Source organism: Ammodytes marinus (genome assembly GCF_949987685.1).
Source record: "Ammodytes marinus genome assembly, contig: scaffold_107, whole genome shotgun sequence".
In the NCBI taxonomy this organism is placed as follows: domain Eukaryota; kingdom Metazoa; phylum Chordata; class Actinopteri; order Uranoscopiformes; family Ammodytidae; genus Ammodytes; species Ammodytes marinus.
In genome coordinates this window covers 49,977-70,000 of record NW_027648048.1, presented here as the reverse complement: position 1 = coordinate 70,000, position 20,024 = coordinate 49,977, and the positions used below count along the sequence as shown (strand labels likewise).

At 40.6% G+C, this 20,024-nt stretch overlaps 2 protein-coding genes across 3 annotated transcripts in view; both read left to right on the top strand.

Annotated features, from left to right (window-relative positions):
• LOC307271138 (NACHT, LRR and PYD domains-containing protein 1a-like) overlaps nucleotides 1-20,024 on the top strand; it is a 59,526-nt gene that overhangs the window by 30,074 nt on the left and 9,428 nt on the right. The window lies entirely within an intron of this gene.
• On the top strand, nucleotides 2,305-18,097 carry LOC307271142 (NLR family CARD domain-containing protein 3-like; the record flags this gene model as incomplete). The annotated part of the gene is made up of 13 exons (XM_080055016.1): nucleotides 2,305-2,337; nucleotides 2,843-3,047; nucleotides 6,138-6,262; nucleotides 6,832-8,563; nucleotides 9,024-9,197; nucleotides 9,869-10,045; nucleotides 14,011-14,051; nucleotides 14,284-14,339; nucleotides 15,202-15,275; nucleotides 16,309-16,523; nucleotides 16,644-16,900; nucleotides 17,391-17,519; nucleotides 17,960-18,097. The coding sequence occupies exons 2-13, from the start codon at nucleotides 2,851-2,853 to the stop codon at nucleotides 18,095-18,097; spliced, it is 3,315 nt and encodes a 1,104-aa protein (XP_079911142.1). The 5' UTR covers nucleotides 2,305-2,337; nucleotides 2,843-2,850.

Below are 20,024 nucleotides of genomic sequence, written 5' to 3'. Positions count from 1 at the left end.
TAGTTTTTGCTGCTGCTCTTCTGACAGGCTGTATATTTGGTCATGACCAAATATTTGACCTTTTTTTGTGCAAAATGTTCTCAAATTGATGACTTTGTTCTCCGCCTTAAAATCAATTGTATTTTCTTCCCAGTCAGGATAGTAAACCGTGCTAAACTATATTGCTTCATGAATTATTTCAGATGACACAGTTCACCACTGTAACTGTGAAGCAGCTTGAGGCTTATAATGCTTTTCTTCCAGGCAGTGGACCATAAGGAGGACAACAGAGGGTACAAAACAATCAAGAAGCCTCGCCCGGACAAGAGCCTGAAATTAGAGAAAGGTTTTCAACTCACAGCAGACATCGACACTGCAGACATTACCCCAGAGGTTTGTACCGTCTGTCAGCGAATAAATCTGTATAATATGAACAAAGTGAATCGTGGCTCGGTATTATGTGAGATACTGTAGGATGATAATGAAAAGCAAATGCAAGGATGTGCAGTGCAGGGCCTCATGCATTTCATTTTTATTTTTAATAACTATATTCATTGTAATAGCATTAATATTTTAAACTGTTTTAGTTGTAACTACCACTGATTATCGGAGCCATGTTACTGCAGTTTTTTAGCGCTGAAAGACATTTCTCGCTCTGAACGGTCACGATCTCGCTTTCGCAGCAGAAGAGGAATTGAACTAGTGAAATGGCGGTCGGGTCGATATGGTAAATATCGGCGCTCTGGGCAAATGTAAGTACAATTGCATTATATACGTGTGTTTTTCACTACCACTGCACCTATACTGTTTTTGGTTATAATAGGACAGCTGTGTATGCAGATGTTTAGCTTGGAAGCTGTGAAAGAACATTCATTTAAACACAAAATTCCTGTTGAAGGAAAATGAACTGAGATTAAATATATCATATAGGCTGCCTTTATCTTTAGCTGAAGTCATGAGCTAACCAGCAGATATATTTTTAGCGTGTTACAATAGCTTGTCGAATGTTGGTGATCACGGTCGCAACTTGCTAAACAAAGAACAGCTGACGATTGTGATTTCTGATGAGTGCGCGACAGATATGTGTTTGATTTCTTATACTAACCTTTGGTAGTGCACTTAACAGGTACAGTTCATTATGTGCTAATGCAAGAACCTGATTTGAGAGAAAGCCTAGGTTTAGTTATCTATCAGCTACGTTAGCTGTCAGCAAGCTAACTCCTCTCACTAAGATAACTGAATATTTAGATTGTAGCTGCTTCCACTAACAACTGTGTATGCAACATACCGGATCAGGTGCTAGCCGTTACAACTAAACTATAACCTACACTTTGTTGGCTTGCTCTCTCTCTCTCTCTCTCTCTCTCTCTCTCTCTCTACATCAGGTAACTGTCTCCTCCCTTTAACCAGGTTTCTACAATTAAATACAATACAGAACTAGGCCAAATGTTCTACTTTTATGTAGAATAATGTCCTAGCCTTTCTGGGCTAAATGACGTCTGTATCTCCCACTACAATCAACTGTGCTCCAGCACTCCATCTAGCTTAGCCCCAGTGTGCATACTACTCCACCTAGCTTAGCCCCAGTGTGCATACTACTCCACCTAGCTTAGCCCCAGTGTGCATACTACTCCACCTAGCTTAGCCCCAGTGTGCATACTACTCCTTCACCATCTGACAGGAGAAACGCCCACTTGCTTCTGGGGCTTACACTAGGCCTACTCATATGCCCAGAAAATGTAGACACACATTGTTTGATACCAAATTAAATTACAATGTACATTGTGTTAATTAGCCACCCACTAAATCAATAATTGACACAGCAGATAATAACATACAAATGTATTTTATTATATAAATTATTTTACCAGTTTACGTGACGTGTGAAAATGTTCCCACACTCTCCCTCTCTTTCCTCTTTCCCACTTTCATCATAATCTGATTAAAACAGGCAACACAGATAAACACAAACACACACACACACAGACTGTGACACACACACACACACACACACACACACACACACACAGACTGTGACACACACACACACACACACACACACACACACACAGACTGTGACACACACACACAGACTGTGACACACACACACACACACACACACACACACACACACACACACACACACACACTGACACACACACATACACACACACACACATACACACACACACACACACACACTGACACACACATACACACACACACACACAGTAAACACAGGATTTCCGGTGCAGAGGGGAGGGGCAGCAGTGAACAGGGAGGGAACCTTGAAAGTGAAAGTATTCAGTCCGTTCAGAGTCGACGGAGCAGATGGAAGGAAACTGAGGCCGAGGCAGGGTGAGTGTGAAAACATTTTTATATTTTACTGAGTGAGTTTTCTCCCTGTGAACTGCAGATGATTGTCTGAATAAAACACATTAAACCTGATCCAGGAAAACAAGCGCAGTATTAAAGAACCAACAAGGGGGAGCTGGCTGGTTTTAGTATACTGTGTAATGTGTGTGTGTGTGTGTGTGTGTGTAATGTGTGTGTGTGTGTGTGTGTGTGTGTGTGTGTGTGTGTGTGTGTGTGTGTGTGTGTGTGGGGTGTGAGAGTTTATTACTCTTTGTTCTCTTAGTCTTTTATGTGAGTTTTATTTTACTGTAGTGTGTGTGTGTGTGTGTGTACTGTGTATGCGAGTGTGAGTGTGTATGTACTGTGTATGCGAGTGTGTTGTGTGTGTGTGTATGAGAGAGAGTTTGTTTCTACTTGTTCTCTCTGTCTTGCATGTGAGTCATGAATAAACCTGTTTGTCTTCTTTCCGTTCTGAGCTCACAGTCAGTTTTAACTGTTTCACCCTCAGACTGACTGATGAGTGTTAATATGGAGGAAGAGAAGGACAGAGCAGAGTCTGGATCCTCCGGCTATCTGTTTATGAAGAGTGACCGGTCCAAACATGATCCCTCAACTTCAACAAAGTCTACAGACTCCGGCTATCGGACTATAAGTGACCGATCTATAGGTGATCCTCTAGACTTCAGTAATGAACCTGGACCCTCAGACACACAGTAAGTGAACTGATACTAACTCATTCAGCTGGTAACGTTTTGTTGTGGCCGGCCACCACCTCAAAATCCCAAAGAAGACAAAACATTCTACATTATATCATGTTGATCCACTTCCTCATTACATAAGCAGATACATTTCTACCCAGAGAGGAAGAGGAAGGAGGAGCTTGAATACGAGTCACTGTGAGAGACTCCAGTCTGCAGTATAATTCATACTCTGAACTGATGAACTGATTACTTGTAGCGTAACATTAGGCTTCATGATCAGAGAAGGTTTTATTAATACAGTGGAGGAAATAAGTATTTGATCCCTCACCGATTTTGTAAATTTGCCCACTTACAATGAAATGAGCGGTCTATAAAAGTAAAGCTAGGTTTATTTTAACAGTGATAGACAGAATATCCAAAAGAAAATCCAGAAAATCACATTAAAAAAAAGATAGAAATTATTTTGCATTTTGTATTTGATCCCCTACCAACCATAAAGAATTCTGGCTCCTACAGATTAATCCTCGTGCTTTAAAAAAGTATTCCTAATCTCAACTAGTTTCCTGTATAAAACACACCTGTCTCAACTTGTGACCTGTATAGAAGACACTTGTCCACAGTCAATAAATCAAACTCCAACATCTCCATCATGGGCAAGACCAAAGAGCTGTCTAAGGACATCAGGGACAAGACTGTAGACCTGCACAAGGCCGGAATAGACTACAAGACCATTGGCGAGAAGCTGGGTGAGAAGGAGACAACTGTTTGTGCGATTATTCAAAATTTAAAGATACACAAAATGACCCTCAATCTCCCTCGGTCTCCATGCAAGATCTCACCTCGTGGGGCATCAATGATCATGAGAAAGGTGAGGGATCAGCCCAGATCTACACAGGAGGAGCTTGTTTATGATCCCAAGGCAGTTGGGACCACAGTCACCAAGAAAACCATTGGTAACACACTGCGCCGTAATGGATTGAAATCCTGTAGTGCCCGTAAGGTCCCCCTGCTCAAGAAGGGACATGTACAGAACCGTCTGAAGTTTGCCAATGAACACCTTAACGACTCAGAATGCTTGGGAGAAGGTGATGTGGTCAGATTAGAACAAAATCAAGTTATTTGGTATCATAGTGACTCACCATGCTTGGAGGAAGAGGAGTTCTGACTATGACTACAAGAACACCATCCCCACAGTCAAGCAGGGAGGTTGAAGCATTATGCTTTGGGGGTGTTTCTCTTCTAAGGGGACAGGTGGACTTCACTGCATAGAGGGAACTATGGATGGGGCCATGTACCATGAAATACCGGGTGACAACTTCTTTCTCTCAGCCAGGTCCGTAAAAATGGGTCATGAATGGGTCTTCCAGCACGTCAATGACCCTAAAAATACAGCAAAGGCAACAAAGGAGTGACTCAAGAAGAAGCACATTAAGGTCATGCAGTGGCCTAGCCAGTCTCCGGACCTTAATCCAATAGATCTGTGGAGGGAACTGAAGCTCAAGAGACAGCCTCGAAACCTTAAAGATTAGGAGAGGATCTGCAAAGAGGAGTGGTCCAAATATCCTCCGGAAATGTGTGCAAACCTGGTCATCAACTACAAGAAACGTCTGACCTCTGTACTTGCCAACAAGGGTTTCTCCACCAAGTACCAAGCAACGTTTTGATAGGGGATCAAATACTTATTTCACTCAATGAAATGCAAAATAATTTCTATTTTTTTTTTATGTGATTTTCTGGATTTTCTTTTTAATATTCTGTTTATCACTGTTAAAATAAACCTAGCATTAAAATTATAGACCGTTCATTTCATTGTAAGTGGGCAAACTTAAAAAATCAGTGAGGGATCAAATACTTATTTCCTCAACTGTATATATGTTTATGTATTTTTTGAACAACACATAACTCTCATGGCACCAATACATTTTTTTTAAATAACAAAATTCAGGACAAGCCCCATAATACGTACTTTAAAAAAAATTGTAGTCACATTAGGCTTCATGATCATAGATAGCCTGGCTCCGCCCGCCCGCCTGCTTCCGGCCAAATTTCATTTTCCCTTCAGTAGTCAGTCTGGGTGTACAGCGCATTTCCCAGATTCTCCGGAGAATCTACGATCGTGCCAATCAGCGAACAGGGAGTGGCTGAGACCGCTCCAGTTTCAGTTGAATGCTGCGTTCCTTTATACTCGGAAGAAGGAGATTTCCGACTTGGTAGTTCCGAGTTCCGACCAGTCTGTGTTCTAGTGCATCTGCTCGCAAAAGTATGGACGCCTAAAACCTTTCTCGTCCAAATTACTAAACGTTAGGCTCTAACAAGTTACTGTTGCCAGGTACCGGTAGATCCATAGACTACACATGTAGTGAAGTCGGAAATTTCCGAGTTCCCGGTCCAACTGGAAGGCACCATCAAAAGCCGGCTCATGACACACGTGATGACCAAACGTTATGCGATTGGTTGGCTAATCCAGAGTGGCACTGGGCAGATCCAATAGTTTTAAACTTCGACAGACACCCGCCTCCAAATGACTGAACGTTTGCCAATTACAGCACTTCCAGACCTTCTGTACAAATGAAATGAAGTACGATGGTCTGGTAGCACCAGGCTAGATCATAGAAGGTTTTAATATATGAACTGTTTATGTATTTTTAAACAACACAGAACTCAACCTCTCATGGCACAATACAAATAAAAACAAAAATAATACAATTCCGAACAAGCTCCAGAATTCACACTAAAACTAAGTTTTTTTTAATCAATTGATGTTTTTTTATAATACCTGGTTTTACCGCCAGAGTTCTACTACTTTGTTTCCATAATATGTCTATACAATATGTGCCTGTTTTCAGGACTATATTCCTTTAACATTTCATGGAAATTGCCTTTTAAACTATATTTATTACACATTAAAACTTGTTGACAGATTTTCTGTGTGCCATCTTCCTCCTAGTATCGGAGACAGCTGTTAGTTAAGTTAAATTAATGGCCTACTTCACCGGTTGGAATATGAAGGTGTATCGGATCATCCTAACCTGAGAAAAGGCAGAAAGAGTGTTTTATGGTCTCACTGTCTAACCCTACCTTTCTCTTTCTGTGATGTCACAGAAAGGGACACAGGACACGGTCCTGGTGTCCTTTGTGTCGTAACATCCAGGAGGATCTCTATACCAGCCGTGGACTCCGGTTCTGCAGACAGTGCTTCATCTCAGACCAGAACAGAAAAATACAAAGTAAGACTGGAGATCTGTCAGCTGATGTCATCGTCTGAAAACAAGATTATTCTTGTCGTAATTGTTGTGCAATGAATTTCCAGACCTGCCAAACTGTATGCATTTTGACATTCAAAACTACGCAAAAAGGTTGTCAAGCTTGTGATTTCTATTGGCCCTGTTGAAAGTGGATGGCTGCGGGGGCGCCTTTAGCTCAGTCGGTAAGGCGTCCCCCTCCCGGGCCGGGCCCAGCAGCAGACCCGGGTTCGATTCCCACCCGCGGTCGTTCTCTGCATGTCACTCCCCTCTCTGCCCCATTTCACCTCTGTCTCTACACTATTAATAAAGCATAAAAATGCCCAAAAAATATCTTAAAAAAAAAAAAAAGAGAGTGGATGGCTGCAAACACGTAGACGCAGCCAAGTTTCGGTATAGTGGTATTCAAAGAAAATTCCCAAGGTTGGCAGGTCTGAATTTCATATAATTCACAGAATTTAAAACTAACTTTATTTTTATATCTCAAAATGTTGGCCATGGAAATCTTCACCAGATTCTCAAATCTTTACTCCACCATTTTGTTTTTCTTTCAGAGTATAGTGGTCTGCAGGAGGTTTTAGATGAACATAAGATCAGTCTGAGGAAGAGATGTGAACATGTGACTGAAGGAACTGAGATTAATACCCAACATGAGGTGAAGCAGCTTGAGACAGCTTTCAACATCCACCATGACACTCAAATCAAGGTCAAGGACATCTTTAAAGGCTTATCTGACGAATTGGCGACATCTAGAATCTTTAAGCAATTGGGAAACATCCGAGACAACATCAGAGTCGTCCTTACAAACGGCGTCACTGGAATTGGAAAAACCTTCTCAGTGCAGAAGTTCACTCTGGACTGGGCAGAGGGCTCAGGAAACCAAGATGTCAGTCTGCTGATTCCGCTTTCGTTCAGGGAGCTGAACTTGATCAGAGATGAGCAGTACAGTCTTCTCAAGCTGCTCCATGTTTTCCATCCAACATTACAGAAGGTCACAGCAGAGAAGCTCGCTGCCTGTAAAGTTTTGTTCATCTTCGACGGCCTGGATGAAAGCAGACTTTCACTGGATTTCCAAAACAATGAGGTTGTGACTGATGTCACACAGGAATCATCAGTCAACGTGCTGCTGACAAACCTCATCCAGGGGAAACTGCTTCCCTCGGCTCTCATCTGGATAACTTCCCGACCTGCAGCAGCCAATCAGATCCCTCCTACATGTGTTAACAGGGTGACAGAAGTACGAGGCTTCACTGACCCACAGAAGGAGGAGTACTTCAAGAGGAGAGTCAGTGATGAAGAGCTGTCCAGCAGCATCATCTCACACATCAAGACATCCAGGAGCCTACACATCATGTGTCTAATCCCAGTCTTCTGCTGGATCACTGCTACAGTTCTTGAGCACATGTTACTTACAGACCAGAGAGGAGAGCTGCCCAAGACCCTGACTGGCCTGTACTCACACTTTGTGTTGGTTCAGACAAAGAGGAAGAAGCAGAAGTATGAAGAGGGACATGAGACGAGTCCACAGGAGCTGACAGAGGCAGACAGGGAAGTTCTTCTGAAGCTGGGGAGGCTGGCATTTGAACAACTACAGAAAGGAAACACCATGTTCTCCCAAGAAGACCTGGAGCAGTGTGGTCTGGATGTCACAGAGGCCTCAGTGTACTTCAAAAGAGAGAGTGTGATCCTCCAGAAAACAGTCTACAGCTTTGTTCATCTGAGCATTCAGGAGTTTCTGGCTGCAGTCTACATGTACCACCGTTTCACCACCAACAACACAGAGGTACTGAAGGGTTTCCTGGGAAAACAATATATAAATTCATCCTTGGATGTCTTCCTGAAGAGCACCACGGAGAAATCTTTTGAAAGTAAAAACGGCCACCTGGACCTGTTTGTCCGCTTCCTTCATGGCTTCTCTCTGGAGTCCAACCAGAGACTCTTAGGAGGCCTGCTGGGTCAAACAGACAACAGTCCAGAAACCATCCAGAGAGTCATCAACAACCTGAAGGAGATGAACAGTGATAAGATCTCTCCTGACAGAAGCATCAACATCTTCCACTGTCTGACGGAGATGAACGACCAATCAGTTCATCAGGAGATCCAAGAGTTCCTGAAGTCAAAGAACAGATCAAAGAAGGAACTCTCTGAGATCCAGTGCTCTGCTCTGGCCTACGTGCTGCAGATGTCAGAGGAGGTTCTGGATGAGTTGAACCTGAAGAAGTACAACGCATCTTGGGAGGGACGACGGAGACTGATTCCAGCTGTGAGGAACTGCAGAAAGGCTCTGTAAGTCCAGATGAGATTAACATTATATATCAGGGTAGATAGTAGTTTGGTTCTTTAATTATACACATTATAAGATATTTATTTAATTGTTATATGGTTTTAACACAGCAGCGTTTTATCACATTTAACATTACTTTACAGTTATCAGTGAATGCAGTAAAGTTAAATGGTTTTGGAGTAGACTTTTCATATTGAGCACAGAGGATGTGATAGGACATCACCCCTTCTTCCTCGTTAGGAAATCGGCAAAGAATAAAAAATTGTAAAGAATGTTTGTTGACAAATCACTTGTTAAAATCAGCGAATATCTCCACACAATCAGCTACCTGTCAGTACTGTGTGAAAAAAATCTGGTGTAAAGATGGGCTGCACCTCTGACTCAAATCAGGAAATGTGAGACTGTTCCCTCAACATTTGCCCTTTTTCATAATATCATTTTGTAATAAATGTGTCATTATAGACTTTATCGCTGTGGACTCTCAGAGACTCACTGTGAAGACGTGGCCTCAGCTCTGAAGTCCGACCCCTCCCATCTGAGAGAGCTGGACCTGAGCTACAACAACCTGCAGGATTCAGCAGTGAACCTTCTCTGTGCCGGTCTGGAGAGTCCAAACTGCAGACTGGAGATACTGAGGTCAGTTCACTGACTAGCTCATGTAGTGTTTTGATTTTTATTCAACTTTTTCAGTTTCAGTTTTCAGAGACTCACATCGTGGTCCATCAGTCGAGATGATGAATAATTAATTAATATCAGTTGGTTAATGCTGTTCACAAAAGCTAATTATATTTACTCTATCGAAACCGTGTTACAAAACCTTCGGTATAATGTAGACTATCGCTCATTTAAGTTTCTAAACCAGTCTAGTGCTGCTTCCGCCCAGATTGTTTATAAAAAGATTCGCTCACTAGTACAATTTTTATATTCAAGATTCACCAAACTGTATATTTTAGTTTACACTGAAACATTTACTAGATAAAGGAAAAATATTTATTTGGTTTAAATTAATTTCTCTATTAGCAAACAATGTCTGATCATTGATAATGATCCTTCAGAACGCACGTTAACACACAAACACACACACACACACACACACACAAACACAAACACACACACACACACACACACACACACACACACACACACACACACACACGGGAATAAAGAGATCAAAGCATATTTCTATATTTCCAAATGCAGGTGTTTAAACATCAATTTAGTATTTCTCGTCTACTTACTCAGAGCTGCCTGAGATCAGAAGCATGTTATTGATACTTTTTTATTTACATAATTTATTCTTTATTCAGATTGAAGGACTGCAGGTTGTCAGAGATCAGCTGTGCTTCTCTGGCCTCAGCTCTGAAGTCCAACCCCTCCCATCTCAGAGAGCTGGATCTGGAGGGAAACAACGAGCTGCAGGGTTCAGCAGTGAAGCCTCTGTCTGATCTGGTGGAGAGTCCAGACTATAGACTGGAGACTCTGAGGTCAGTAGAGGGTCAGACTCAGTTCAGCAGTATTGTACTAAACACGGGGAGGCTAATACCTTACTCACATTAGAGGTTCAGTTCATAATAGAGGTTTCTACCTTCTGTGTGAGCGCCCCAACCAACCAGTAGGAGCTGCTCCAGGAACAACAAGGATGGAGTCATATTTAAAACGTTGTGCAGACGATGAAGTGCAAAGTAGGATCAGTGCATAAATGATCATTGACAAGCAAATCCAACCTGTCCACAATGTTCAGTTCAGTTCAGTTCAGTTCAGTTTATTTCCATCACACATATTCACAACATTACATACATAAGTAAAAAAAAATAAAAAAACACACAAAAAAAACACAAAGTTGTCATCTTAATTTATACATTGATTTCTTATAAATAGTATTGATCGAAAAGGTGTAGGCTGAAGCCTTAGCTTATTGCGCCTACCCTTTTTACCTTATGTTTATTTATTCATTTTTCGTTGGTCGCTCAGGATCTTTTTTCATTATTATATATATATTAGGGCTGTCAAACGATTACAATTTTTAATCAGATTAATCACAGGATTCTGTGGATTAATCACGATTAATCACGATTAATTCTACCATTCGAAATAGGCCCAAATAATTTAAAAATTTTTCTTTATATTGTTATATGAATTGAAAGATAGAGGACAGAATATATACATTTAAATGTAGTTTTTTATTAATTGAAAATCCAAATGATGGTGTAAATACTGCAAATAAATTATAATCAACTAAAACATATGCTACCACACCATACTTCAATTTGGCTGTCTCTATTCCTATGTATTTGAGCAAATATAGCATAGGCTATTATAATAATGGCATGTATTTGGTGAATCCATGGTTTTGCATTCCTGAATACAACCTGATTGCTGTTTGTGCGTGTGTGTGTGTGAAAAAAATTCCACATGTGAAACGTGTTTATTTGAGTTTATGTGAATCACCCGTGTGTGAGTAAGTAGCCTACATGCAGTCCCGATCGCTGTTATAAGTTAGGCTATAGTTTATGCATGTTATTAACGGCCACGATTCGCGGGTCCTCGTCTCCTCACGAGTCACGAGCGGAGATAAGCCTGTGTTTCTTTTCCTGCGATCTATGCTGATGTGTCTGTGAAAGAAGGAAAATAAAGAGCGGATAATACCATACTCCTCCTCTCCTCGTCTCATGCTTATAGTCTGACGTTTTTGGCCATAAGTGGTGTTCTGGCCGACACCTCTGAAGTGAAACCAGTGATACAGATCAGCGCGGTACCGGTAGGCTACATCCACCAGTTTCCTCCGCTACAGTGTGTGTGTTTGTGTGTGTGTAGCCCACGTTATGTTGATGTCACGTATTAATCACACACACCTCTGAAAACTGCAGACGTTTGTTTCCTCCCGTGAACGGAGCAGAATGTTTCTCCTGTTGCTTCCGAGAGCAACTGCCAGCCGCGACACAGACGTGGCCGTTAGCAGCAGTTATAGGTCCGTGGTTACTAGTTTAAAACACAGACTAGCGTGCTGCTATGTTTGGCCGCGCGCAGCTACTGATCCTGGGTCAGCCACAACGCTAGAGTGACTGTAGTGTAGTGCGGGTGGGATGTACGGGGCGGATCATTCTGCACATGCGTTAAATGCGTTAAAAAAATTAACGCCGTTAATTCCAGAAATTAATCACCCTGCGTTAACGCGTTAATTTTGACAGCCCTAATATATATATATATTTGTTTTAATAATTTGTTTGATAGTTATTGTAAATATTATTGCTATGATTAACTCCTGTATATAAACATATTACATGTAAAGTTTTATGTGAATCATTTAAACAGGTTAACGGTTTAGGATCATAACTAATAACAAAGCCTAGCAAAACCAATCAGTGGTTTAACCGCCCTTTACATCTTATCTTTTTAATTTTTTCACAAAAAATTAAATGTCACCAGACAATGCAAAGCATTGCAACATTATAAAGCATTTTAACAGAAATGGGGTTTTACAGTATATACAGTACAGTGAAACAATTAGTTTGTTTTTCCTGTGATGTTTTTTGGATCTTTTTTTGGATCTTTACTAAAGATGAATTATTTCCTCTAATTCAGTTTCAGAACATGAACGTTGTTAGTAGGGCTGCAACTAACGATTATTTTGATAATCGATTAATCTGTCGATTATTTTCTCGATTAATCGATTATTAAAGGGTAACTGCACCCCCTGTTTGAGCGTACTGCACGATTTTGAAAAATGCTTTCAGACCATGGATTCTGAATTCTGTTTTAGAACCATTGTTTTTAAACATTCCGACATCAGCCGGCCGACTTTCGGGAGGGAGGGGGCGCGCGGTGTCTGTGAAGGAGGGGGCTAGCTGCTAGTAGCTGTCACTCAGGGAAGATCTGAATGACTTGACTTCATTGAAAAATGGAGTGACACAAAGTCTAACGGCACTATCGCTACACAGTGAGCTCATATGCCACACAGATGGGTCGTCTGAGGTGGAGGACTTTCTTATTCTAAATTGTTGGCGGGTGTTTCTATCGTAGTGTTAGGAGACAGAGTAGCGCAAGTGAGCTAGCGGCAGTGTGTGTGAGTGAGCGAGGAGAGCGAGCGGTAGCGTGTGTCAATCAAGTGAAGCTGTGTGTGTGTGTGTGTGTGTGTGTGTGTGTGTGTGTGTGTGTGTGTGTGTGTGTGTGTGTGTGTGTGTGTGTGTGTGTGTGTGTGTGTGTGTGTGTGTGTGTGTGTGTGTGTGTGTGTGTGTGTGTGTGTGTGTGTGTGTGTGTGTGTGTGTGCGCGCACAAGAAGTTAAGGGTGTTAACCCCCGAAATAACAACCTTGGAGGGACATTATATCAGTAGTAGCTCATGGACCAGCCATGCCATGGACCTGTACAGAGCGTGACTGGCTTTGCGGCGACGTGATGACGTACATTAAGACACAATGTACGTCATTTTTCGAACCCGAAGGAAAACGTTTTTTTCAAATCTTAGTAAAGTTCTAAAATAATTTACAATACAAAAAACGTCTTAAACCTGCAGTGTGTTGAATTTTGGGTTTTATTTCCCAGCAGATTTTGTAGAAAAGAATTATAATATCCATAAGTACGTTTAATTTAGTGCATAATAGCTGATTTTTTTTTTAGAATTATAATTTTTTTCCTTAGAAAGGGTCTCATATATGTCCATATTTCTCCATACTTTGGACCAAGGCCTTGTCACCGCCATTTTGGAAGTGTCATAGTTGGAATGTCATCAGGTGCATTGTTTAAATTTAGAATTGTTCTTGTCCTTGAAGGCCACTGTAGCTTCTGTTATTATTCCAAAGGGTAGGGGTTACCCAGGGAGCGTTGCATTCTAGAACTTTGTAGAACTTTCTTGATGATGTCATATTACACACTGCACCTTTAAATTGCCGATATTTAACATATTGCAATTTTTTTCAATATTAACACCAGCATGTATGTGTTCCTTAACAACATAGTGATTTAATTCAGCTTCTATCTCTAAAAACAAGTAAAGGGGTGCAGTTACACTTTAATCGATTAGTGTTTTGGTCCGTAAAATGTCAGAAAATGGTGAAGAATGTTGACAAATTTTCCAAAGCCCATGTTGACGTCCTCAAATGTATTGTTATGTCCAAAACACACAGATATTTCAGTTTACTGTCATAATAGGATTAAAGAAACCAGAAAATATTCACATTTGAGAAGCTGAAATCAGATAATTTGGAAATGTTTTATTGAAAAATTACTCGAAACGATAAATCGATTATCAATATAGTTGGCGATCATTTTAATAATCGATTAATAATCGATTTGTCGATTAATCGTTGCAGCTCTAGTTGTTCGTCATTTGATGAAGATTTGATGATAAAAAGCTTTTGATCAGTTTTCTCAGGACTCAATCTGGTTAACTCAGAGAATGAACAATTATTCTAAACCTGATCCATGACTTTAGGATTGTGTTCATCCTACAGGATCACTGGCAAGTCTTTCACAGCTGAGAAACCAAAGAAACGTGAGTAATGAACCAATGGCTCTCATTCATCAAACTGTTTAATAACATTAAAATATTTTCATAAATTGAGCTTGTGCTCATTTTATATTGTTAGAAATATACAGTAATACATTTTTTGTAGGCTTGATCTGTAATTTCACAAATGTTTGAAATATTCAAGCAGTTTGAATGGTTCTCACAGCATTCATGGTTTAGTTATTGTTCTCTTTCTTTCACTTATTCTCTCCATCAGATCAATCGGATGTCAAACTGAATGTGCAGAAAAACCTTCCAGACGATGACAAAAAGGTGAGAGGAGCAGTGGTACAGTGTGAAGTCCTCCAGTATTACTATTTCAAACTTATATTATCATTATTTTAACTCATTGCCATGTAGATTTCAAATCTTTCTGACATGACACACACACACACACACACACACACACACACACACACACACACACACACACACACACACACACACTAGGGTGACCACCTCCAAACCAGCAAGGATGAAGTTGTGCTCAACACTCTATTAATTTATTATTATGCTACCTATTGAGCATTTGCTACAATTTCCCCAGATACTATTAAGTGAAGATACATACATCCTAAAACATTTTTATTGTAAATTCAACGGGCTATCATAATTTATGTGTCATTCCAGTGTCTTTCTGGCTGTGTGCGCGTGAGTAGCCCACGTGCGTGTGTAGCCCACGTGCGTGTGTAGCCCACGTGCGTGTGTAGCCTACGTGTGCGTACCTGCCTGTCTGTGCAAAGAGATTTGATAGGTTTGCTTGTGGTACTGCGTCAAGATTGACAACAATTTCGACCAATCAAGACTGACTCCAGATCTCAGGAAGTCGAGTGCGCTCTGAGGCCGAACACTCATTGATTTGTTGTGGATAATAGTGCTTCGGCCCATCTGTACGCCCATGCCTGCCGTGGACCTTTATTGCATGTCATCCCCCTCTCTCCACATTTTAAACTCTGTCTCTCTACATCTGTCAAATAAAGGTTAAAATATCTTTGAAAAATAAAGAATAACAAGGGGCTGTTCCATGGCCAGCCTGAGCCTACAATAGAGGTGGTCAAAGTTATAATGTGTTGTGATGATGATATAAAGTATATAAGTATCTCCACTTATTCACAAACATGATTGTCCACTGCAGCAGGATTCCAGTGACTGGACTAAACTTGAACCTGAAGTGAACAGCACAGATGGAGACGAGGCTCCAACTTACAGGTAAAGATAACATTCTAAATATGGCGTCACAGCAAAATCTAACTGTAGAAATGAGAAACGCTTGGTTGGTTTTGAACAAAAGGAAACCAATATATTTCTTTGTGCTCTTGCTGGTTGAACCAATACTATATGATGATTATATTGGCAATACATTTCACTCAATGCAGATACTCTTACAATCTTAAGCACCAGTCAAAGTTTGAACTCATTTTCTAGTTTAATGTTTTTCATTATTGTTTTATTATTATTATTTCGACATTGTAGATTTATACTGAAGACATCAACCCTGTTATATAACACTTGGAATCATTTAGTTAACACAAAAATGTGTCAAAAAAATCTAAATATTTCATATTTTTATATTCTTCATAATAGCCACTAGTTGCCTTGATCACAGCTGGGATGATGGACAGATTGATACATCTAACTTTGATTTCTGTTCAAGTGATAAATAAATAAATTATTATGATGTCTGCTGTGTTGATGTACAATGTCGAACATAATACAAACGATGGGGGTCAAGCCGCCGACGCAACTCGGGTCCCTAGCGCCGTCGGCCGCTCACTTCACAGACTCAGGGGACGTAAGGTTTTCGAATGTGGGATGTTCGGTTTGGGAGTTAAAGGCTAAAATGCGTTGTCCTTGGTTGTAGCGCCACCTAGTGGCCGGCATGTCTGAGGTTTTGTGTCTGCGTACGCTTCATGGGTTTGTACTAGCTCTGCTATTTGGTTTGTCGCGCAGACTTACGGTTTGGGCTGTGGAACCAGTTCTATCCGAGTATAATTATACGAATAATAATAATAAGCCTTACGAAAACAATAGGGTTCCCTACCCAGCAGTGCTTGGGAACCGCGTTGCTCTGCAAAAAAGCGGTCCCAGGCCCTTCTCGGCCTAGGCCCCCTATTAAAGAAAAAACATTGAATGAGATGTTTCCCCAGACTTTTGACTACTTCTCTACATGTATTCCATTACTTCTCATTCAGTAGTTTTGTGCATAAGCATAAACTCATTTGTTTTCTCCTTTCCCACTTAGTCTACAGTCAGAAGCAGGAAACTTTGAATGTAGTGTCTCCGGCCTGCGCTGGGTCTGTAAGGACAATGTCAGCTTCAAGTACCAGTTTTGTTCTTGGGAGAAACACATGGAGAGGATGAAAAGCATCAAATACATGCCTGCAAGTGCCCTCATGGACGTCACAGTCATTGCCGGGAAGTTCGATGAAGTGTACCTTTCACACTGGATCTGCATAGGTAAATGCAAATGAGGAAATAAATAATAAATGTACTAACTTTTAAAATCTCTATCACATATACAAAATATAATCCAATCCTTTTCTCTTCACTAGTTGTTTGTGCTTGTATTTTGTGCAGATAACAACCCTGCAATAATAAAAGAGTTTGCAGTCCTACACATCGATGACTGTGGAGATGTGGTGGAAAAAGTGTCTGAGGTCACAGCGACCCATGTCAAGTTACCGGAACCAGTGTTTTCTCCGATAGCAGTCCTGATCCCGGTCCTGCAGCTGTTAGGCTTTTTCTTGGAAATCCGCTGTGACGTGTTGATATACTATAAACCCAACACACCGTTCCTCCAACTACATGTTTACCTGATCCCACATGATCCTGCTGTACAACAGGTTATTGAATATCTTGCTGCAACAAATGTGAAAACATTAAATCTGAATTCAGGCCTCTCTTGAAAAAGAAAAATAGAGTTATATTCTCTGAGGAGATGTCATGTAGTTGCCTGGATTCATTGAGAGCCTTCTAAAACAGCACAGCTGTAACGGAAACTGTTTTGGTACAAACACTCTGTTCCTTAAAATGCTGATTTGAGTGTTGTGAATATAAATTACTATTAATGACCTACAATGTTTAGTTTTTGCTACTGCTCTTCTAACAGGCTGTATATTTGGTTATTACCAAATATTTGACCTTTTTGTGCAAAATGCTCTCAACTTAGTTCTCCACCTTAAAAGCACTGTTCTTGTATTTTCTTCCCAGTCAGGATAGTAAACTGTGCTAAAATATATTGCTTCATGAATGTACTTCAGAGGACACAGTTCACCAGTGTAACTGTGAAGCAGCTTGAGGCTTATAATGCTTTTCTTCTTCCAGGCAGTGGACAAGGAGGAGGACAATGATGGGTACAAACCAATCAAGAAGCCTCGCCCAGACAAGAGCCTGAAATTAGAGAGAGTTTTTCAACTCACAGCAGACATCAACGCTGCAGAAATTACCCCAGAGGTTTGTACTGTCTGTCAGCAATTAAATCTGTGTACAAAGTGAATTGTGGCTCTGTATTATTTTAAATAACTATATTGATTGTAATAGTGTTAATATTTTCAACTGTTTTAGGTTTAACTACCACTAATGATCGAAGCCATGTTCCTGCAGTTTTTGTTACATTTTTGCAGTTTCTTTAAAAGATAAATACCGTTAAAGAAATCTTCAAAAGTTTGTTGAACAACACCTACTGCTGTTCTGAATATATTTCCAGAATCCAAAGAGAACAGTCTGTCAGTGCACATTCAAAAATGGTTTTCCCAAGTTGAGTCATCCGAAAAAAATATGGTATAACATGAATAAACCTGGTTTGATCAGGAAACTTCTCTTTTGTTTTTGTTGTATGCAATTCATACAACTTCACTAACTCGTCTCTCTTTATGTTATATTTCTTTATACAGGAAATAACTCTCAGACATGAAGGCAGAAACCCAAATTTCTATGAAGTTTACATTGAGAAGCCAGGCGGAGACATTCGCCTAAAACTTTCAGAACCGCTGTCTGAACCAGTATGGAGCTGTGGGATTCGAAAATGTTAGTTGTAATTTAACTATTTAACCTACACTATGAAAAACATGACACATGATTTGTGTTTACGTGCCGTTTAATACGTGACAATTAGGGGAAATTCACAATGGTAGAGATGGTGGGCACCGTAGATGTAATAGCAGCCACCACTAGTTTTACTACTAACACCCTCCTGTCCGGTGCTGGGGATCCAACTAGAGACCTCATGGTTACTGGGAGGAGGAACCAGAGACCTCATGGTTACTGGGAGGAGGAACCAGAGACCTCATGGTTACTGGGAGGAACCAGAGACCTCATGGTTACTGGGAGGAACCAGAGACCTCATGGTTACTGGGAGGAACCAGAGACCTCATGGTTACTGGGAGGAACCAGAGACCTCATGGTTACTGGGAGGAGGAACCAGAGACCTCATGGTTACTGGGAGGAGGAACCAGAGACCTCACTGTTACTGGGAGGAACCAGAGACCTCATGGTTACTGGGAGGAGGAACTAGAGACCTCATGGTAACTGGTCAGCCCCTCTTCCTCTAGGCCAGGGGTGTCCAAACTACTTTCATACAAAATTCTTCAGATTTAGCCTCTTAATTTCCCTCTCAAAGTGCACCTGATTCATGCATTTCACTTAAAAAACTTAAAAAAATCTCCCGGGGGGGGGGTATACCCCCGGACCCCCCTAGGAGGGTCGGGACCTCGGCTGAATACTATTTTCACCCAGCTGGACATTGGACGCAAGGGCAGAAAACACTGGGTGTATCATTGGCATATAAACAAGAGGGGAAATGTGTCTGTTTAATGTGCAAGGAAAGTGTTGCCGTGAAGAAGGATTACAATTTACGTTGTAAATGGCTTTTAATCAAAGCATTAGCTAATTGTAATGTCACGTATGTGTCATGTAATGAGATCATTCTTATTATTACTCAAGCTGAAATGTCTTAACCCTTATGCCCCGCTAGTGGAATTCTGTGTATCTGGGGTTGCATTTTTGAGATAATTTTGGCTGTGATTGTCCCCAAGCCATAAAATTTGGTAAGGAGGTGTGTTTTACAATGAAGTTTTGATATCCTGAGTTTCATCCATTTCCACTTCATTTTGACTGTGTGAGATGTTTTTGTTACACTGGGACCGCTAACTACGCGGTTTGTACCATTGACTTCCATTATAACGACATTTTTTGACACCCCCCTTAAAATTAAAGGGAAAAATATTTTTGACTGTAATTTCCCATTTCTCTGTAGTAAACTTGATAAGGTTATGTAAAAATAAGGTCAATAAAAAAAATGCCCCGTTTTAGCCCCCCCCCCACTGACCTCTATGGTGACCCTTTACAACAAATTGGCATCCTTGTGTAATTCATGGCTGCAAACCAGTTAAAAAAATTAAAAAATACAATAAAATTGTTTTGATGTGTAGTTAGTGAACACATCTTTTAGTCAGAATGGTTGAAGTTAAAAAAAAAAATCCAGGAGTGTGTCTGTGTGTACTCAAATCACATACACTGAAATCCTTGTCTAAAAAGATGCCATTTCGTAAACTCATAGAAAGCCATAAAACCAGTATTTTTGATTCCTTGGCCATGCCAAGATAAAATCAGAATTTATATAATGTTTTGCATTCATTTTGAAGGTAAGGCATCACATTTTAGGTTTTAACTATTATCTAGTTGATTTATGAATTTCATATGGTGTATTACTGGGGGAAAACTTGCCTCATGACACAAACCTGAAAAAAAATAGGATTTTTCATAATTTTAAAAAATTTCAGGAATACTGGCCACTGCGACAACAAATCTAAAGAAAAATGTCAAATGTGTTTGGATATGGATGGGGGGGACTGTTGTCTGCATGTCCATGACAAAATAAGATTGTGTGTGTATGTGTGTGTGTGGGGGGGGGTGTGTGTGTTTGCATGTGTCATACGATATTAGGGCTGCAAATCTGTA